This window comes from Aristolochia californica, unplaced genomic scaffold, assembly GCF_029961685.1.
Source record: "Aristolochia californica isolate CCGP_79_NKW_82.1479 unplaced genomic scaffold, dmAriCali1.0.hap1 SCAF_6, whole genome shotgun sequence".
Taxonomy (NCBI): Eukaryota; Viridiplantae; Streptophyta; class Magnoliopsida; order Piperales; family Aristolochiaceae; genus Aristolochia; species Aristolochia californica.
Window position 1 is genome coordinate 41,678,496 of NW_027182257.1, and position 17,734 is coordinate 41,696,229.

At 40.9% G+C, this 17,734-nt stretch overlaps 1 protein-coding gene and 1 pseudogene across 1 annotated transcript; both read right to left on the bottom strand.

The window, feature by feature from the left end:
* Positions 1-837: 837 nt before the first annotated feature.
* Positions 838-3,397, bottom strand: LOC137935425 (ferric reduction oxidase 2-like). Its single transcript, XM_068780080.1, has 6 exons — positions 3,096-3,397; positions 2,765-2,999; positions 2,351-2,678; positions 2,029-2,272; positions 1,230-1,936; positions 838-1,123 (listed from the first exon to the last, which is right to left on the bottom strand). Exons 1-6 carry the CDS (start codon positions 3,395-3,397, stop codon positions 984-986), a joined length of 1,956 nt encoding a protein of 651 aa, XP_068636181.1. The 3' UTR covers positions 838-983.
* A 4,372-nt stretch (positions 3,398-7,769) lies between these two features.
* Positions 7,770-14,813, bottom strand: LOC137935426 (ferric reduction oxidase 2-like; annotated as a pseudogene).
* Positions 14,814-17,734: the final 2,921 nt, after the last annotated feature.

Here is a 17,734-nt window from a genome sequence, read left to right on the forward strand (position 1 = left end):
AACTTACAATAATATTCTTTCACTTAGATTTATACCTATTGACTAGGCACACTAGCCTAGACCCACAAAGAGATTTTCTTGCAACCCACTAGGCTACATAAGTCTAGACCAACATAGGGATTTTCAACAACTCAATAGGTACACCATCCTAGACCCGTAAATTGATTTTTAGCACCACCTACTTACACAAGGTCTTATGGCTCACACAATACTAAACACAGTTTCTCAACTTCTACTTAAGCCAAAATTGATTCTCTCAAACACTTTGGGGCTAGGACAGTTTTGCCTCCTCAAGGCTTGACCCAAATTGCAAAGATTAAGTTGCCTCTCAATAGGTGGTTCTTAACAATCGAAGCATAAGCAAATAGGTACACCAATCGTAAGTTCTTATCCAATACAATTAGGAGTTCAAAATAGTCCTCAATTACTTGATTTGAAAATAAAGGAGACTCCAAATGGCCTTAATGACTTAATTTGAAAATATATGCTCAATATAAATTAGGATTAGTTTTCAAGTTGGAAAATACACATGAAATAACTCAAAGTAATAACTAATTTCAAAATATAGCTCACAAGTTGTAATACAAACTTTAGTGAATGATTTCAAAATGCTAGGGCACTAGTTTAGTTTACTCGACCGAGTATCATAAATATCCCTCAAAGCATGTTCCTACAATGCCACATGTTCATATGTGTCATGCACCCTCATATTAGGTGATATATTAACAATGTATTGCCTCATTTGCTTAGGTCACACTCTCTTACAATGCTATTTGTCGGCAATGCCCATATTGACTATGTGAGGATGGAAGCACCATATATCAGGCACATGGAATATTCTTAACAAACAAAAACTCAAGGACATAATGTCTAGGCCTTCCGCTTCTCTGTCAATGAAACTCTGCTTACAGACAGGAACCAGCACCATTGTTATTCGGAGGTTCTTTCCCTTCCGACTTCTAAGCAGCATCGATGTCTCGTCATCATGAACTAAAGCTGATAGACTCGTAATGGAGGTTATCTGCCAAACCAGATGCACAAATTTTGGCAACTTCGTGGCGCATCTGCGCCGGTCCACAGACCAAAACTCCAGTGCTGGATCCGTCATTCTCCAGCAGCATCTCTGTAGGGTAAGCGTTTAAACATGGCGCTACTGGCTAGAAGGGATAAAAGTACCGTTTACTGCGCATTAACTAAATAACAAGGTAAAGGAAAAAAAAAAAACTTACTTTTGAGGTTTGGCCTTGAACCATAGTGAACTCTGGTATTTTGAGTAATAGATTGTTCAGGTAGGCTCTCCCGCTCCTGGTTGGCTATATAAAACCGAGCATTTGGTGAGTTTGTCGGGCTTGCAAGCTCGAGGGTCTGAACGCTTTTCCCTTCCATTGCGTAACTTCTCTTGTTCCAGACTACTGCAGTGGTAGCGCTTGCGAATATAGAAACACAGATGCATAGCGCGTTAAGAGAAGTCCTCACGGTCCATGAATAGACCTTGTTGCTGTTCTGGTCTTTGGGGTATATGTAATAACGGCCGAGCAGTCCAATTATTACGAGAAACATGGCAAAGGAACTTGAGATTATAGCGCCAAGCCAGAACCAACAGTGAGAACCTAAGGTTGGGGAAAGAGGTTCATCTGATGGGTGGGGTTTGAACCAAATCGTTTTTACAAGGTTGTTAGTCGTCCAGACAGGCACTTTGTCTCTTGTAACAAAAGCTTCGATCTCGATGTGAAATGGGGATATGTCCTTGGAGCAGCCATTAAAAGGTAGGGTAAGATCGAGCATGGTCAGGTCTTCAGAGTGCCTGAAGGCACATATGAGGATGACTAGAGGCGTTGGGCAGCCTATATTAACCTTCCTAAAGATGAGCTCTCGAATGATGGAGGTGATGGGTGAAATGCCACTGCCTCCTGAAACCATCACCAATGTCTTATACCTGCACTTGTCACAATTCTTTTCTTAAACTACTTCCTCACTGGGTGTCATAACTTCATAACAGTAAAATTTTATGATGTATTGGAAGCAAACCTGAGAAAATCTGCTGAAACAGGTCCGTAGGGCCCTTCAATGGCCACCTCCAGACGGTCAACAAGAGATGGAGAAGCAAGCGTCTCATAAAGCTTCTGCGACCAATTTCCATTCTTCTTGACGATGACAGTAAGCACATCTGGTTCCAAACTGCAGTTGGAGGTGACAGAGAAAGGGTGCCATTGCATGGAAGAAATGGAGGGCACATTGATGCTCACAAAACTTGTAGGAGTGTACATTAGTGCTGAGAGAAAAAAAATAGAAACCTTTAGTCAATCTACAAGAGTTATGCATATAAATTATTGGCCTCATCGAAGCTTACTTGGGCTCTTAGAGAAGTTGAGCTCAACGGTTTTGCATGGCAAAATCCGAGCAGAAACCAGGCGGACCTTTCGTCGGGACTGTAAAAACCTCAAATATCGATCGACCAAGAAGAGGTAAAAACCGGGAAGAATCATACAGAAGAAAGAAAACCCGGTATGTAACATGTAGAAGAACATAAAGGGAATGTAGAGGTGATGGGTATAGAAGAATAGCTCAAACATCTTGCGCCTTATGCCAGGGTGCACCGTCACCCATAAGACGATTCCCAAGATTGCGGCCAGCTCTCCTGGGACGTTGGCGACTGAATGCTTATCCCACTTCAGCATCTGAAAATTGAGGAGGGTCATTTAATCTGCCATTTACACACAACTGAATGGTGGCTGAAATTGGTTAAGAGTCTCAGGAACCTCACCTCGACCAAATCATCGGTGAGAGCCCAGTATATAATGAAAGTCGCACTATGCGCAGTGAAGAAGAACAATGCAAGATTCCCGATCCACATATGGTATTTGATGCTCCCGTCCGGTGTAAGCCCCAGAAGTGGTAGAATCGACGAACCTCTTGTGACTGGATAAAAGAGTAATGCGCTGCAGACGTTGCCTACAGTCGCCATGAAAAAACCAGAACTGCGTAGCTTTTTCTGCCATCTGCAAGCAGAGACACCATTGGATGAGACCAATAAATAAATGTATTTCGGTGATAGACTGCAACAAGATCACAGATCAATCGAGGGGAGACGATACATTGCATCGTTAAGGTGTCTGCGTATCTGGCGGGGGTTCATGTTCTGGACGATGGGGATTTGGGTGTTGATATAGGCGAAGGACCAGGTGAGGAGTGCTATGAACAAGAGGAGAAAGATGAGCTCCGTCGCTGAAAGCACTCCCAGAGGCCCTCTCACAAGCATGGGCCGTCTCAATGCTGCAAATCGACCTCTTTTGACTCTGTTACAGCCAAAAATAACTTTAACAAATATTAGCTTCGATGGTGATCGAAAAGTTTGAAACTTTCCGAAAGAGACTGAAAATGGAGTAATGACACACATGTTGCATACAATGGAGCAAAAATCAATGCTAGCCGCCAACTCTATTCTTTTTCCTCTATTTAGGAATTTTCATATGCAATATACGCATTAATCTACATTAAGTATGTAAGTTCATAAATTTCATCTTTTCTGAACAGCAGGTATTAAAGAGAAAGACAGAAAAATAAAGATAAGGTGAGTACTTATCCGAATAGCTGGTAACATTCTTCATCAGATGAAGATATGCACATCCTAAAACAGCAATGAGGATGATGGGGATTGTAAAAATCAGCATGAAAGTTCCTGCAGTGACGCGTCCTAATCAATCTCACCTATTGTTGCAAATAAAGAGAAAAAAAGATGAACTGGTGCAAATTCAGAAAAATGCTCGCCTTGTATTCCAAAATATGTGGTATTGGTTTTGATCGTGAGAATAACGAACCAGTCATACCACCAGAAACCTGATGGTACAACACACCAGACGATGAAGTACCCGACGAAGAGCAGAGCAGCCAGCAATAATGTCAATCTCGGTAGCAGCATTTTTTTTTCTCGGGCGAAGAAGTAGTTCCTTCTACGTCCTGTCTATGTTGCACCTTGTGGAGAATAGAGCCTCCGTTTGCTGATTGATAGACGGAGCCCAAATAGATTAACGTTCTGAATCTTCTAATAATCCGGAAATTTGGTCGTTTATCCACGCTTATTTTCGCATGAAAGACAGCATGAGGCCACCTCCGAGTCTATGGCTACAGGTATTAATTAATACAAATATTTGTTCCGGATGAGAGTTCTTCTTATAAGAAGAATTCAGAAAAGTCTCGATTCTAAAATACTTCAAATGCAATTCGTCTTTTTAACGCAATGAAACTGTTCTTTCTCAAGAGACAAGTTGGAAAGAAACCCAGAAAGACAAAGCCAAGTAGCTTCGTTGTTAATCTCGAAGGAGTCATTTTCCACTTCTGAACAGGTTATTAGTTCCCGAAGAATTACAGGGACGAAGACAGAAAAGCGGCAGAGGAAAAACATTAAAGAGATCACTAGGGCAGGTTCCAAGCTTCCTCCGCAATAGGACAAACGTGTAGATCATGTACATTCCTTCAGTAATAAACTATGTGTTTTGAAATGATTCTAGTTGTTGGTGTTCTCGGTATTTGAGGGTCAACAACAATAGGAGTAATCTTCTACCTGAGATGAAAGCAACCATAACTTATGGGCCCTCTACTGGCTTGGGTGTTAAAAGATAGTCTCACATATATCAGTGAGTATAAATATCTTGCATTTATTAACTGGAAAAAATATTTCCTACATTTTGGGATAAGGTCTTGGACCCAATTTAACATTGGGTTCCTTTACCTTTAAGAAAAAGAAAATTAAAGACTTTAGTCTAGCTTATGTTAAATGGAATTGGATTCAATCATTCGATTACTTTTTTAAGGCAAAGACACAAGAAGTAAAGGAATCGGATGCTTTTTTTTTATCTTTGGTGGTCGATAATCTTCTTCAAATGGGGCATCTAGAAGAGTGGGTGATAGAAAAGGAATCACTTTTTCTCTTGTTGATGTTTTATTCCACTTATATTAGCTGGACGATATAGTAAATGAATCACTTTTTCTCTTCTTGATGTTTTCTACGGTAAATACATTCCCACCTCTATATTTCTCCTTAGAAGTTGGTGTTCCTTGTCATCGCATGTCGAATCGTTTGAAGTTTTCGTTACTAACTTTTTGGATGGTGATGGGTCAGGGTGGGGTTTTACTTTTTGGGTTTTCTTCGAGTTTCAGGGACAAGGTTCAAGATAATTTCAATATCATAAGTGTTCTATTTTATAGTAGAGAATGGCTAAGACTTAAAGAATAATAGAAGGAGAAATTTTACAACCAAAATCAATTAAAATTCTAACTTACACAAGGTCTTATGGCTCACACAACACTAAACACAATTTCTCAACTTCTACTTGAGCCAAAATAGCTTCTCTCAAACACGTTGGGGCTAGGACAGTTTTGCCTACTCAAGGCTTGACCCAAATTGCAAAGATTAAGTTGCCTTTCAATAGGTAGTTCTTAACAATCAAAGCATAAGCATATAGGTACACCAATCGTAAGTTCTTGTCCAATACAATTAGGAGTTCAAAATAGTCCTCAATTACTTTATTTGAAAATATAGGAGACTCAAAATGGCCTTAATGACTTAATTTTAAAATATATGCTCAATATAAATTAGGATTGGTTTTCAAGTTGGAAAATACTCATGAAACAACTCAAAGTAATAATTAATTTCAAAATATAGCTCACAAGTTGTAATACAAACTTTATTGAATGATTTCAAAGTGTTAAGGCCCTAGTTTAGTTTACTCGACCAAGTATCATAAATATCTCTCAAAGCATATGCAATTAAATAATTGGATATGAAATCCTATCATCGACTTTCAACAATTAATAAATGCCCTTTCAATAAATCAACATACTAGCATGAATGATGAGATCTGAGAATAGAATAGGCTCCTAAAATAGATTTCAAGTGGTAGTTAATCATAGAGCTACTCACAATGCAATAACTGATTCAAAAATTACATATCACACACATTCAACAAACTGGATTTTAAGGGGGGTATAGTCCAACATAAAGTGAGATGAATTACTCCTACATTATGTTGTTCATTAGATTAAGGGGTTAGTGTAGAATGAATTACACTTCAAGTGAATCACGCCAATTCATTCACTTAGGCAAAAAATCGGAGAATTTGGATTCAAACTCATTCGCATGAAGAGCGGGACGAGCGTTTCTCCTTCCCCCCTGGCCAATTTTTTTATTTCTCTCCCCCCTGGCCTCCCTCTCCTCGCCAACGCCCAAGGTAGTAGCCTTTGTAGCTGCTCTGTTCGCTTCGACGATTCTACATACGGCCGAAAAGAGAGAGCTATGTGATTGGCTCTATAATTGAAATAAGAGCGCCCCCCCCCCCCCCGATACGGCTCAATGGTTTTAAATTTTGTGACAATATATTATTAATTAATAATACATAAAAATATGTATTATGTTATTGAACTCGTCTACACTAACACCCAAGGATGAGTTGAAGTTGAATCAATTAATTTAATATGAATTGAATTCTTCACTTCATTTTAAGTTCATTGTGGACTAATTATTCAATCAAGTTTTTAAAAGATAAGCACTGAAATACCTATCTCAACAAAGAAAAATTCTAAATTTGACTTCCTTTCAAGGCTTGGAGGCGGCTAAAACTTATCAAATGAGTGTTGAGGGCTTGGGGGACTTGTTCTTCACTAGGGCAAAGGGGATGGTATATTTGGGGCGAATTTTGGTTAAATAGAATGATTTCTAATGTAAAAAAAAAAAAAATAGCCATTATGAATAGATATGACTATTTTCTATATTTATCAAATGTGGGCGAAAATATTCCAAAATTATAAAATTAAATAAATCCTATTTTTACTACTAAACATGTGGTACGCCACTTATAAAATTTGGAAGCCAACGACCTTTAGATTTGAGTCTGATCGTCAAAAAATTTAAATTTTTACAGCATAAAGTCAAATCATGTGCTTGGGGTTGACTCATGTGCTTCAACTTGACACCTTTTTCTTCCAATGGTTTGATTTCGTGGTTGAATTCTCCCTAGTGTTTGACTCTTCTTGCTTATGCACCCTACAGGGGTCAATTCCTTTCGTTCCAAAAGTCTATGTTAGTTGGAGTTGAATCTTTTTTATTACACATTTACCTATTAAGTTTTAAATTTTATTTTCAATCACCCCCTCTTGATAAGCCGCTTAGACCAATAGATTGCATTGCATAATACACAATGTTAGTAACTTGAGTGGTAATTATCATCAATATTATCTTTATGGGAATTTTGAGAAGAACATATCTCCTATTTGTAGTATGGTGGAGGTTGTTCAACCATCTTTCCTTTTTCTCTCATCAATCATTTCCCACTCCCCTCGACTAGTTCCATGTGCAAGGGTCGAGAAACACTTGCTTGACTCTCTCTTCCTTTCATGAAAAAATAACACTTGTCATATCATGTCATTTAAATTGAAACTTCCTTTGTTTAGTTGACACCTCCTACAATGCCACATGTTCATATGTGTCATGCACCCTCATATTAGGTGATATATTAACAATGTATTGCTTCATTTGCTTAGGTCACACTCTCTTACCATGCTATTTGTTGGCAATGCCCATATTGACTATGTGAGGATGGAAGCACCATATATCAGGCACATGGAATATTCTTAACAAACAAAAACTCTAGGACATAATGTGTAGGCCTTCCGCTTCTCTGTCAATGAAACTCTGCTTACAGACAGGAACCAGCACCATTGTTATTCGGAGGTTCTTTCCCTTCCGACTTCTAAGCAGCATCGATGTCTCGTCATCATGAACTAAAGCTGATAGACTCGTAATGGAGGTTATCTGCCAAACCAGATGCACAAATTTTTGCAACTTCGTGGCGCATCTGCGCCGGTCCACAGACCAAAACTCCAGTGCTGGATCCGTCATTCTCCAGCAGCATCTCTGTAGGGTAAGCGTTTAAACATGGCGCTACTGGCTAGAAGGGATAAAAGTACCGTTTACTGCGCATTAACTAAATAACAAGGTAAAGGAAAAAAAAAACTTACTTTTGAGGTTTGGCCTTGAACCATAGTGAACTCTGGTATTTTGAGTAATAGATTGTTCAGGTAGGCTCTCCCGCTCCTGGTTGGCTATATAAAACCGAGCATTTGGTGAGCTTGTTGGACTTGCAAGCTCGAGGGTCTGAACTCTTTTCCCTTCCATTGCGTATCTTCTCTTGTTCCAGACTACTGCAGTGGTAGCGCTTGCGAATATAGAAACACAGATGCATAGCGCGTTAAGAGAAGTCCTCACGGTCCATGAATAGACCTTGTTGCTGTTCTGGTCTTTGGGGTATATGTAATAGCGGCCGAGCAGTCCAATTATTACAAGAAACATGGCAAAGGAACTTGAGATTATAACGCCAAGCCAGAGCCAACAGTGAGAACCTAAGGTTGGGGAAAGAGGTTCATCTGACGGGTGGGGTTTCAACCAAATCGTTTTTACAAGGTTGTTAGTCGTCGTGACAGGCACTTTGTCTCTTGTAACAAAAGCTTCGATCTCGATGTGAAATGGGGGTATGTCCTTGGAGCAGCCATTAAAAGGTAGGGTAAGATCGAGCATGGTCAGGTCTTCAGAGTACTTGAAGGCACATATGAGGATGACTCGAGGCGTTGAGCAGCCTATATTAGCCTTCCTAAAGATGAGCTATCGAATGATGGAGGTGATGGGTGAAATGCCACTGCCTCCTGAAACCATCACCAATGTCTTATACCTGCACTTGTGACAATTCTTTTCTTAAATTTCTTCCTCACTGGGTGTCATAACTTCATAATAGTAAAATTTTATGATGTATTGGAAGCAAACCTGAGAAAATCTGCTGAAACAGGTCCGTAGGGCCCTTCAATGGCCACCTCCAGACGGTCAACTAGAGATGGAGAAGCAAGCGTCTCATAAAGCTTCTGCGACCAATTTCCATTCTTCTTGACGATGACAGTAAGCACATCTGGTTCCAAACTGCAGTTGGAGGTGACAGAGAAAGGGTGCCATTGCATGGAAGAAATGGAGGGCACATTGATGCTCACAAAACTTGTAGGAGTGTAAATTAGTGCTGAGAGAAAAAATAGAAACCCTTAGTTAATCTACACGAGTTATGCATATAAATTATTGGCCTCATCGAAGCTTACTTGGGCTCTTAGAGAAGTTGAGCTCAACGGTTTTGCATGGCAAAATCCGAGCAGAAACCAGGCGGACCTTTCGTCGGGACTGTAAAAACCTCAAATATCGATCGACCAAGAAGAGGTAAAAACCGGGCAGAATCATACAGAAGAAAGAAAACCCGGTATGTAACATGTAGAAGAACATAAAGGGAATGTAGAGGTGATGGGTATAGAAGAATAGCTCAAACATCTTGCGCCTTATGCCAGGGTGCACCGTCACCCATAAGACGATTCCCAAGATTGCGGCCAGCTCTCCTGGGACGTTGGCGACTGAATGCTTATCCCACTTCAGCATCTGAAAATTGAGGAGGGTCATTTAATCTGCCATTTACACACAACTGAATGGCGGCTGAAATTGGTTAATGTTGAAGATACTGCCTTAAGAGATTGATCCTCAATCAATTAAGGATTATAAAAACTGATTCTCAATCAATTAAGGATCATTGCCCTATTTAGGGCCTTTCATCACAGGAGCTAATTAAGCTCAATCACAGGAGCTAATTAGGCTCAATCATTCCTTGTATGTAGATTTACAATATCTTGTAATCAATTGTAAATCCCTGTAATTAGGGATATCACTCCTATTAATTAATGAAAGCATGGCACCCCAAAGTGTGGTGAATTTTTTAATCATTATTCTCATGGTATCAGAGCTCTTCTGGATTAAAATTCCGTGATCCACTATGGCCTCTGAATTTCTTCTGATCTTCTCTCATTCAATACCATGCTTCACATGGTCACCATCAAACTTTCATCTTCCAATTATCTTCTATGGAAGAGTCAGTTCCTTCATCTCCTTGACAGTCAAGGTCTGCTGGGTCATGTGGATGGTACTCTTGTGCCACCACCTCTTTTTGACCCTCCTACGTCTCAGACACCAAACCTCAAGCACTCATCATGGAAAGCTATTGACCAGCGTCTTCTCAGTCTTCTTCTTTCTTCTCTGTCCGAAGAAGCTATGGCTGAAGCCGTCGGTCTCTCTACCTCTCGTGAGGTATGGCTTGCTCTAGAGAATTCCTTCAGTCACAAGTCAAAAGCCCGTGAAATTCGTCTCAAAGACGACCTTCAATTGATGAAAAGAGGAGCTCGCCCGGTGACGGTCTACGCCCGCGCGTTCAAGGTCTTGTGCGACCAACTTCACGCCATCGGTCGTCCCATTGATGACACCGACAAGGCGCACTGGTTCCTCCGGGGTCTTGGTCCGGAATTCTCTGGTTTTTCCTCTGCCCAAATGGCCCAAACCCCCTTACCCTGTTTTTCCGACATCGCCTCACGCGCGGAAAGCTTCGAGATTTTTCAAAAATCTCTCTAGCCCACGGCTCCCTCTCCTGCGGCTTTCACTGCAAACCGAGTCTCCCATCAACGCTCCGGTGGCTCTTCTCGCCATCGCCGGGGTCGCGGAAACGGTCACGGCAGTCACGGCAGCTCTAGAAACAGAGGCACCTTCGTCTCCGGCCACGGCCATAGCCAACACGGTGATTCCGGTCACGGCTCAGGTCGTCCCACCACCAGCAATGGTCGCCGCCCCCCCCCCCCCCCCCCGGTGCCAAATCTGCCGTCAGGACGGCCACTATGCCGATCGCTGTCGGCAACGGTATTCACGGAAGGAATACCCTTCGGCGCATCTCGCTGATTCATTTAATCAGCAGTGCTCCGTGTCCGAAACCCAAAATCCGGACTGGTTCGTGGATACGGGGGCCACGGCCCACATGACCCCGGTTCACTCTTCATTGGATCAAACGGTAATCTACATGGGTAAAGATCGTGTAATTGTGGGGAATGGCGTGTCTCTACCTATTACTCATACTGGTTCCCTTTCTCCTTCCCCAGATCTTCAATTATTAGATATTTTGGTTGTTCCTCATCTTACTAAAAATCTTTTGTCTATTAGTAAATTAACGAATGATTTTCCCTTCTCCGTTACGTTTACTAATAATTCTTTCACTGTTCAGAATTGCCAAACGGGAAAGGTGGTGGCAACCGGTCGGCGTGATGGAGGTCTATATGTGCTAGAGCGTGGAAATTCAGCACTTATTTCTGTTTTGAAAAATAAATCTCTTCATGCCTCCTATGATTTATGGCATGCTCGATTAGGCCATGTGCATCATTCTGTTATCTCCTTATTAAATAAAGATGGCCATCTTCATCTTACTTCAGTATTGCCCTCTCCGCATTTATGTGCTACATGTCAACTTTCCAAAAGTTACCGTTTGCCTTATCTTCGCAATGCCAAAAAGTCATCTAAATTGTTAGAATTAATTCATTGCGATATATGGGGTCCTTCACCAGTACCATCGCATTTGGGTTTTCTTTACTATGTTTTATTTATTGATGATTATTCTCGTTTCACTTGGTTTTACCCATTGAAATTGAAGTCTGATTTCTATGATATTTTTCTTCAATTTCATAAATTTGTTGAAAATCAACATTCTGCTCGTATCAAAAATTTTCAAAGCGATGGTGGTGCAGAATTTACTAGCACTCGTTTTAAACACCATCTCAGCTCTTCGGGAATTCATCATCAATTATCTTGTCCCTACACTCCTGCCCAAAATGGCCGCGCAGAACGAAAACACCGTCATTTGACTGAAACTGGTTTGGCCTTACTCTTCCATTCCCACATTTCTCCTCGTTACTGGGTTGACGCCTTTAGCACTGCTGCCTACATCATCATTCGATTGCCCACACCGCTTCTCGGAGGTAAGTCCCCCTTTGAACTTATCTATGGTATTTCTCCAAATTATGACAATTTCCATCCTTTTGGTTGTCGTGTCTACCCATGTTTACGTGATTATATGCCAAATAAATTCTCGCCTCGTAGTATTCCTTGCATTTTTATGGGTTATAGTTCATCGTACAAAGGTTTTCGTTGTCTTAATCCTGTCACATCTAGACTTTATATTACTCGTCATGCTCAATTTGATGAGACTCATTCCCATCCCATGCCTCTTCCCAGGCTCAACCTTTATCCTCTCTCAATTTCTCCAATTTTCTGGAACCCAGTCTCTCTTCTCCTGTCATGCCCCCATCTCTTTTGGCGCCCCCTTCTCGGCATATTACTCAATCTGACTCTCTTCCTTGTGTTAGTTGCACTAATCCCGTGGATGAGTCTTTGCAGGCCCCTTCTACTGTTACAGGACCTACTCTGCCACATGCTGATTCCACTGCTCCTGTTGCTACTATTCCGGTGGGTTCTCATCCTATGGTCACACGCGCCAAAGCTGGTATTTTCAAACCTCGTCACTCGGCTGATCTGGCGTATTCTGGCTCATCTGGGCTGCTTTCTGCTCTCCTCGCATCTACTGAGCCTAAAGGGTTCAAATCTGCTGCCAAGAATCCAGCCTGGCTTGCCGCTATGGATGAAGAAATTCAGGCTCTTCAAAATAATCGTACTTGGATTTTGGTACCTCGACCGGCTCATACCAATATTGTGGGTTCTAAATGGGTCTTTAGGACCAAATATTTGCCTGATGGTTCTATTGAACGGTTCAAAGCTCGTCTTGTCGCGAAGGGGTTTACACAAGTCCCAGGTCTTGACTACACCGACACCTTCAGTCCTGTCATCAAAGCTACCACTATTCGGGTTGTACTCTCTCTTGCTATTGCTCATCGCTGGTCTCTCCGTCAATTGGACATAAAAAATGCATTCCTCAACGGTCATCTCAATGAGCGTGTCTATATGGACCAGCCGCCTGGGTATATTGATCCTCACTTCCCTGATCATGTTTGCCAGCTTCAGAAGGCTCTCTATGGTCTCAAACAAGCCCCTCGAGCTTGGTTCCAACGGTTCAGCTCTTTCCTTACACATCTTGGCTTCCACTGCAGTCGGGCTGATCCTTCGCTCTTCGTCTTTCATCGGCAATCTGACATCCTTTATCTGCTCCTATATGTCGATGATATTATTCTTACGGGCAACAACCCTTCTGTACTTGATAATTTTGCCAGCAAGCTTCATTCTGAGTTCGCTACAAAGGACTTGGGTTCTCTCAGCTACTTCCTTGGTCTTGAAGCCACACCCACCTCTGATGGGCTCTTTCTTAGTCAACTGAAATATGCGCGCGACATTCTTGCTCGCGCTCACTTACTTGACAGCAAACCTGTACATACTCCTATGGTGGTTTCTCAGCATCTATCCTCTGTTGGTCAGTCTTTTTCGGATCCCACTCTTTATCGATCTCTTGTTGGTGCTCTTCAATATTTGACCATCACGCGACCCGACATTGCTCATGTTGTCAACTCGGTTAGTCAATTTCTACACTCTCCCACTGATAACCACTTTCTTGCTGTTAAGCGTATTCTTCGGTATGTCAAAGGCACTCTTCATTATGGTCTATCCTTTCGCCCCTCTGCTTCTCCTGGCTCCTTAATTGCTTATTCTGATGCTGACTAGGCCGGCTGTCCTGACACTCGCCGCTCCACCTCGGGTTACTCCATCTACCTTGGGGACAACTTAGTCTCTTGGAGTGCCAAGAAGCAACCTACAGTTTCTCGTTCCAGCTGTGAATCAAAATATTGTGCCCTTGCTCTCACGGCCACCGAACTTATCTGGCTCACTCATCTTCTTCGTGATCTCAAAGTATCCATTCCCAAGCAGCCTCTTCTCTTATGCGATAACAAAAGCGCTCTTTTCTTGAGCTCCAACCCTGTTGTTCACAAACGGGCCAAACATGTTGAGCTAGACATTCACTTTCTGCGAGAACTTGTTGTTGCTGGAAAGATTCGCACTCAATATGTGCCATCTCACTTACAGATTGCGGATATCTTCACCAAGAGCGTCTCTCGCCCTCTCTTTCAGTTTTTTCGGTTCAAGCTTCACGTCTGTCCTAATCCGACGCTTAGGTTGCGGGGGGCTGTTGAAGATATTGCCTTAAGAGATTGATCCTCAATCAATTAAGGATTATAAAAACTGATTCTCAATCAATTAAGGATCATTGCCCAGTTTAGGGCCTTCCATCACAGGAGCTAATTAAGCTCAATCACAGGAGCTAATTAGGCTCAATCATTCCTTGTATGTAGATTTACAATATCTTGTAATCAATTGTAAATCCCTGTAATTAGGGATATCACTCCTATTAATTATTGAAAGCATGGCACCCCAAAGTGTGGTGAATTTTTTAATCATTCTTCTCAGTTAAGAGTCTCAGGAACCTCACCTCGACCAAATCATGGGTGAGAGCCCAGTATATAATGAAAGTCGCACTATGCGCAGTGAAGAAGAACAATGCAAGATTCCCGATCCACATATGGTATTTGATGCTCCCGTCCGATGTAAGCCCCAGAAGTGGTAGAATCGACGAACCTCTTGTGACTGGAAAAAAGAGTAATGCGCTGCAGACGTTGCCTACAGTCGCCATGAAAAAACCAGAGCTGCGTAGCTTTTTCTGCCATCTGCAAGCAGAGACACCATTGGATGAGACCAATAAATAAATGTATTTCGGTGATAGACTGCAACAAGATCACAGATCAATCGAGGGAAGACGATACATTGCATCGTTAAGGTGTCTGCGTATCTGGCGGGGGTTCATGTTCTGGACGATGGGGATTTGGGTGTTGATATAGGCGAAGGACCAGGTGAGGAGTGCTATGAACAAGAGGAGAATGATGAGCTCCGTCGCTGAAAGCACTCCCAGAGGCCCTCTCACAAGCATGGGCCGTCTCAATGCTGCAAATCGACCTCTTTTGACTCTGTTACAGCCAAAAAAAACTTTAACAAATATTAGCTTTGATGGTGATCGAAAAGCTTGAAACTTTCCGAAAGAGACTAAAAACGGAGTAATGACCCACATGTTGCATACAATGGAGCAAAAATCAATGCTAGCCGCCAACTCTATTCTTTTTCCTCTATTTAGGAATTTTCATATGCAGTATACGCATTAATCTACATTAAGTATGTAAGTTCATAAATTTCATCTTTTCTGAACAGCAGGTATTAAAGAGAACGACAGAAAAATAAAGATAAGGTGAGTACTTATCCGAATAGCTGGTAACATTCTTCATCAGATGAAGATATGCACATCCTAAAACAGCAATGAGGATGATGGGGATTGTAAAAATCAGCATGAAAGTTCCTGCAGTGACGCGTCCTAATCAATCTCACCTATTGTTGCAAATAAAGAGAAAAAAAGATGAACTGGTGCAAATTCAGAAAAATGCTCGCCTTGTATTCCAAAATATGTGGTATTGGTTTTGATCGTGAGAATAACGAACCAGTCATACCACCAGAAACCTGATGGTACAACACACCAGACGATGAAGTACCCGACGAAGAGCAGAGCAGCCAGCAATAATGTCAATCTCGGTAGCAGCATTTTTTTTTCTCGGGCGAAGAAGTAGTTCCTTCTACGTCCTGTCTATGTTGCACCTTGTGGAGAATAGAGCCTCCGTTTGCTGATTTATAGACGGAGCCCAAATAGATTAACGTTCTGAATCTTCTAATAATCCGGAAATTTGGTCGTTTATCCACGCTTATTTTCGCATGAAAGACAGCATGAGGCCACCTCCGAGTCTATGGCTACAGGTATTAATTAATACAAATATTTGTTCCGGATGAGAGTTCTTCTTACAAGATGAATTCAGAAAAGTCTCGGTTCTAAAATACTTCAAATTCAATTCGTCTTTTTAACGCAATGAAAAGTTCTTTCTCAAGAGACAAGTTGGAAAGAAACCTAGAAAGACAAAAAGGAGTCATTTTCCACTTCTGAGCAGGTTATTAGTTCCCGAAGAATTACAGGGACGAAGACAGAAAAGCGGCAGAGGAAAAACATTAAAGAGATCACTAGGGCAGGTTCCAAGCTTCCTCCGCAATAGGACAAACGTGTAGATCATGTACATTCCTTCAGTAATAAACTATGTGTTTTGAAATGATTCTAGTTGTTGGTGTTCTCGGTATTTGAGGGTCAACAACAATAGGAGTAATCTTCTACCTGAGATGAAAGCAACCATAACTTATGGGCCCTCTACTGGCTTGGGTGTTAAAAGATAGTCTCACATATATCAGTGAGTATAAATATCTTGCATTTATTAACTGGAAAAAATATTTCCTACATTTTGGGATAAGGTCTTGGACCCAATTTAACATTGGGTTCCTTTACCTTTAAGAAAAAGAAAATTAAAGACTTTAATCTAGCTTATGTTAAATGGAATTGGATTCAATCATTCGATTACTTTTTTAAGGCAAAGTCACAAGAAGTAAAGGAATCGGATGCTTTTTTTTTATCTTTGGTAGTCGATAATCTTCTTCAAATGGGGCATCTAGAAGAGTGGGTGATAGAAAAGGAATCACTTTTTCTCTTGTTGAAGTTTTATTCCACTTATATTAGCTGGACGATATAGTAAATGAATCACTTTTTCTCTTCTTGATGTTTTCTACGGTAAATACATTCCCACCTCTATATTTCTCCTTAGAAGTTGGTGTTCCTTGTCATCGCATGTCGAATCGTTTGAAGTTTTCGTTACTGACTTTTTGGATGGTGATGGGTCAGGGTGGGGTTTTACTTTTTGGGTTTTCTTCGAGTTTCAGGGACAAGGTTCAAGATAATTTCAATATCATAAGTGTTCTATTTTATAGTAGAGAATGGCTAAGACTTAAAGAATAATAGAAGGAGAAATTTTACAACCAAAATCAATTAAAATTCTAACTTACACAAGGTCTTATGGCTCACACAACACTAAACACAATTTCTCAACTTCTACTTGAGCCAAAATAGCTTCTCTCAAACACTTTGGGGCTAGGACAGTTTTGCCTACTCAAGGCTTGACCCAAATTGCAAAGATTAAGTTGCCTTTCAATAGGTAGTTCTTAACAATCAAAGCATAAGCATATAGGTACACCAATCGTAAGTTCTTGTCCAATACAATTAGGAGTTCAAAATAGTCCTCAATTACTTTATTTGAAAATATAGGAGACTCAAAATGGCCTTAATGACTTAATTTTAAAATATATGCTCAATATAAATTAGGATTGGTTTTCAAGTTGGAAAATACTCATGAAACAACTCAAAGTAATAATTAATTTCAAAATATAGCTCACAAGTTGTAATACAAACTTTATTGAATGATTTCAAAGTGTTAAGGCCCTAGTTTAGTTTACTCGACCAAGTATCATAAATATCTCTCAAAGCATATGCAATTAAATAATTGGATATGAAATCCTATCATCGACTTTCAACAATTAATAAATGCCCTTTCAATAAATCAACATACTAGCATGAATGATGAGATCTGAGAATAGAATAGGCTCCTAAAATAGATTTCAAGTGGTAGTTAATCATAGAGCTACTCACAATGCAATAACTGATTCAAAAATTACATATCACACACATTCAACAAACTGGATTTTAAGGGGGGTATAGTCCAACATAAAGTGAGATGAATTACTCCTACATTATGTTGTTCATTAGATTAAGGGGTTAGTGTAGAATGAATTACACTTCAAGTGAATCACGCCAATTCATTCACTTAGGCAAAAAATCGGAGAATTTGGATTCAAACTCATTCGCATGAAGAGCGGGACGAGCGTTTCTCCTTCCCCCCTGGCCAATTTTTTTATTTCTCTCCCCCCTGGCCTCCC

What these genes read in the sequence shown, in the direction of transcription:
- LOC137935425 (XM_068780080.1), bottom strand. Translation starts at nt 3,397, where the DNA reads ATGTGTGTCATTACTCCATTTTCAGTCTCTTTCGGAAAGTTTCAAACT. An exon ending in GTTTCAGCAGATTTTCTCAG is followed by an intron (nt 1,937 to 2,028) that starts GTTTGCTTCCAA and finishes TGACAAGTGCAG; the next exon opens with GTATAAGACATTGGTGATGG. An exon ending in TTCAAGGCCAAACCTCAAAA is followed by an intron (nt 1,124 to 1,229) that starts GTAAGTTTTTTT and finishes CTTACCCTACAG; the next exon opens with AGATGCTGCTGGAGAATGAC.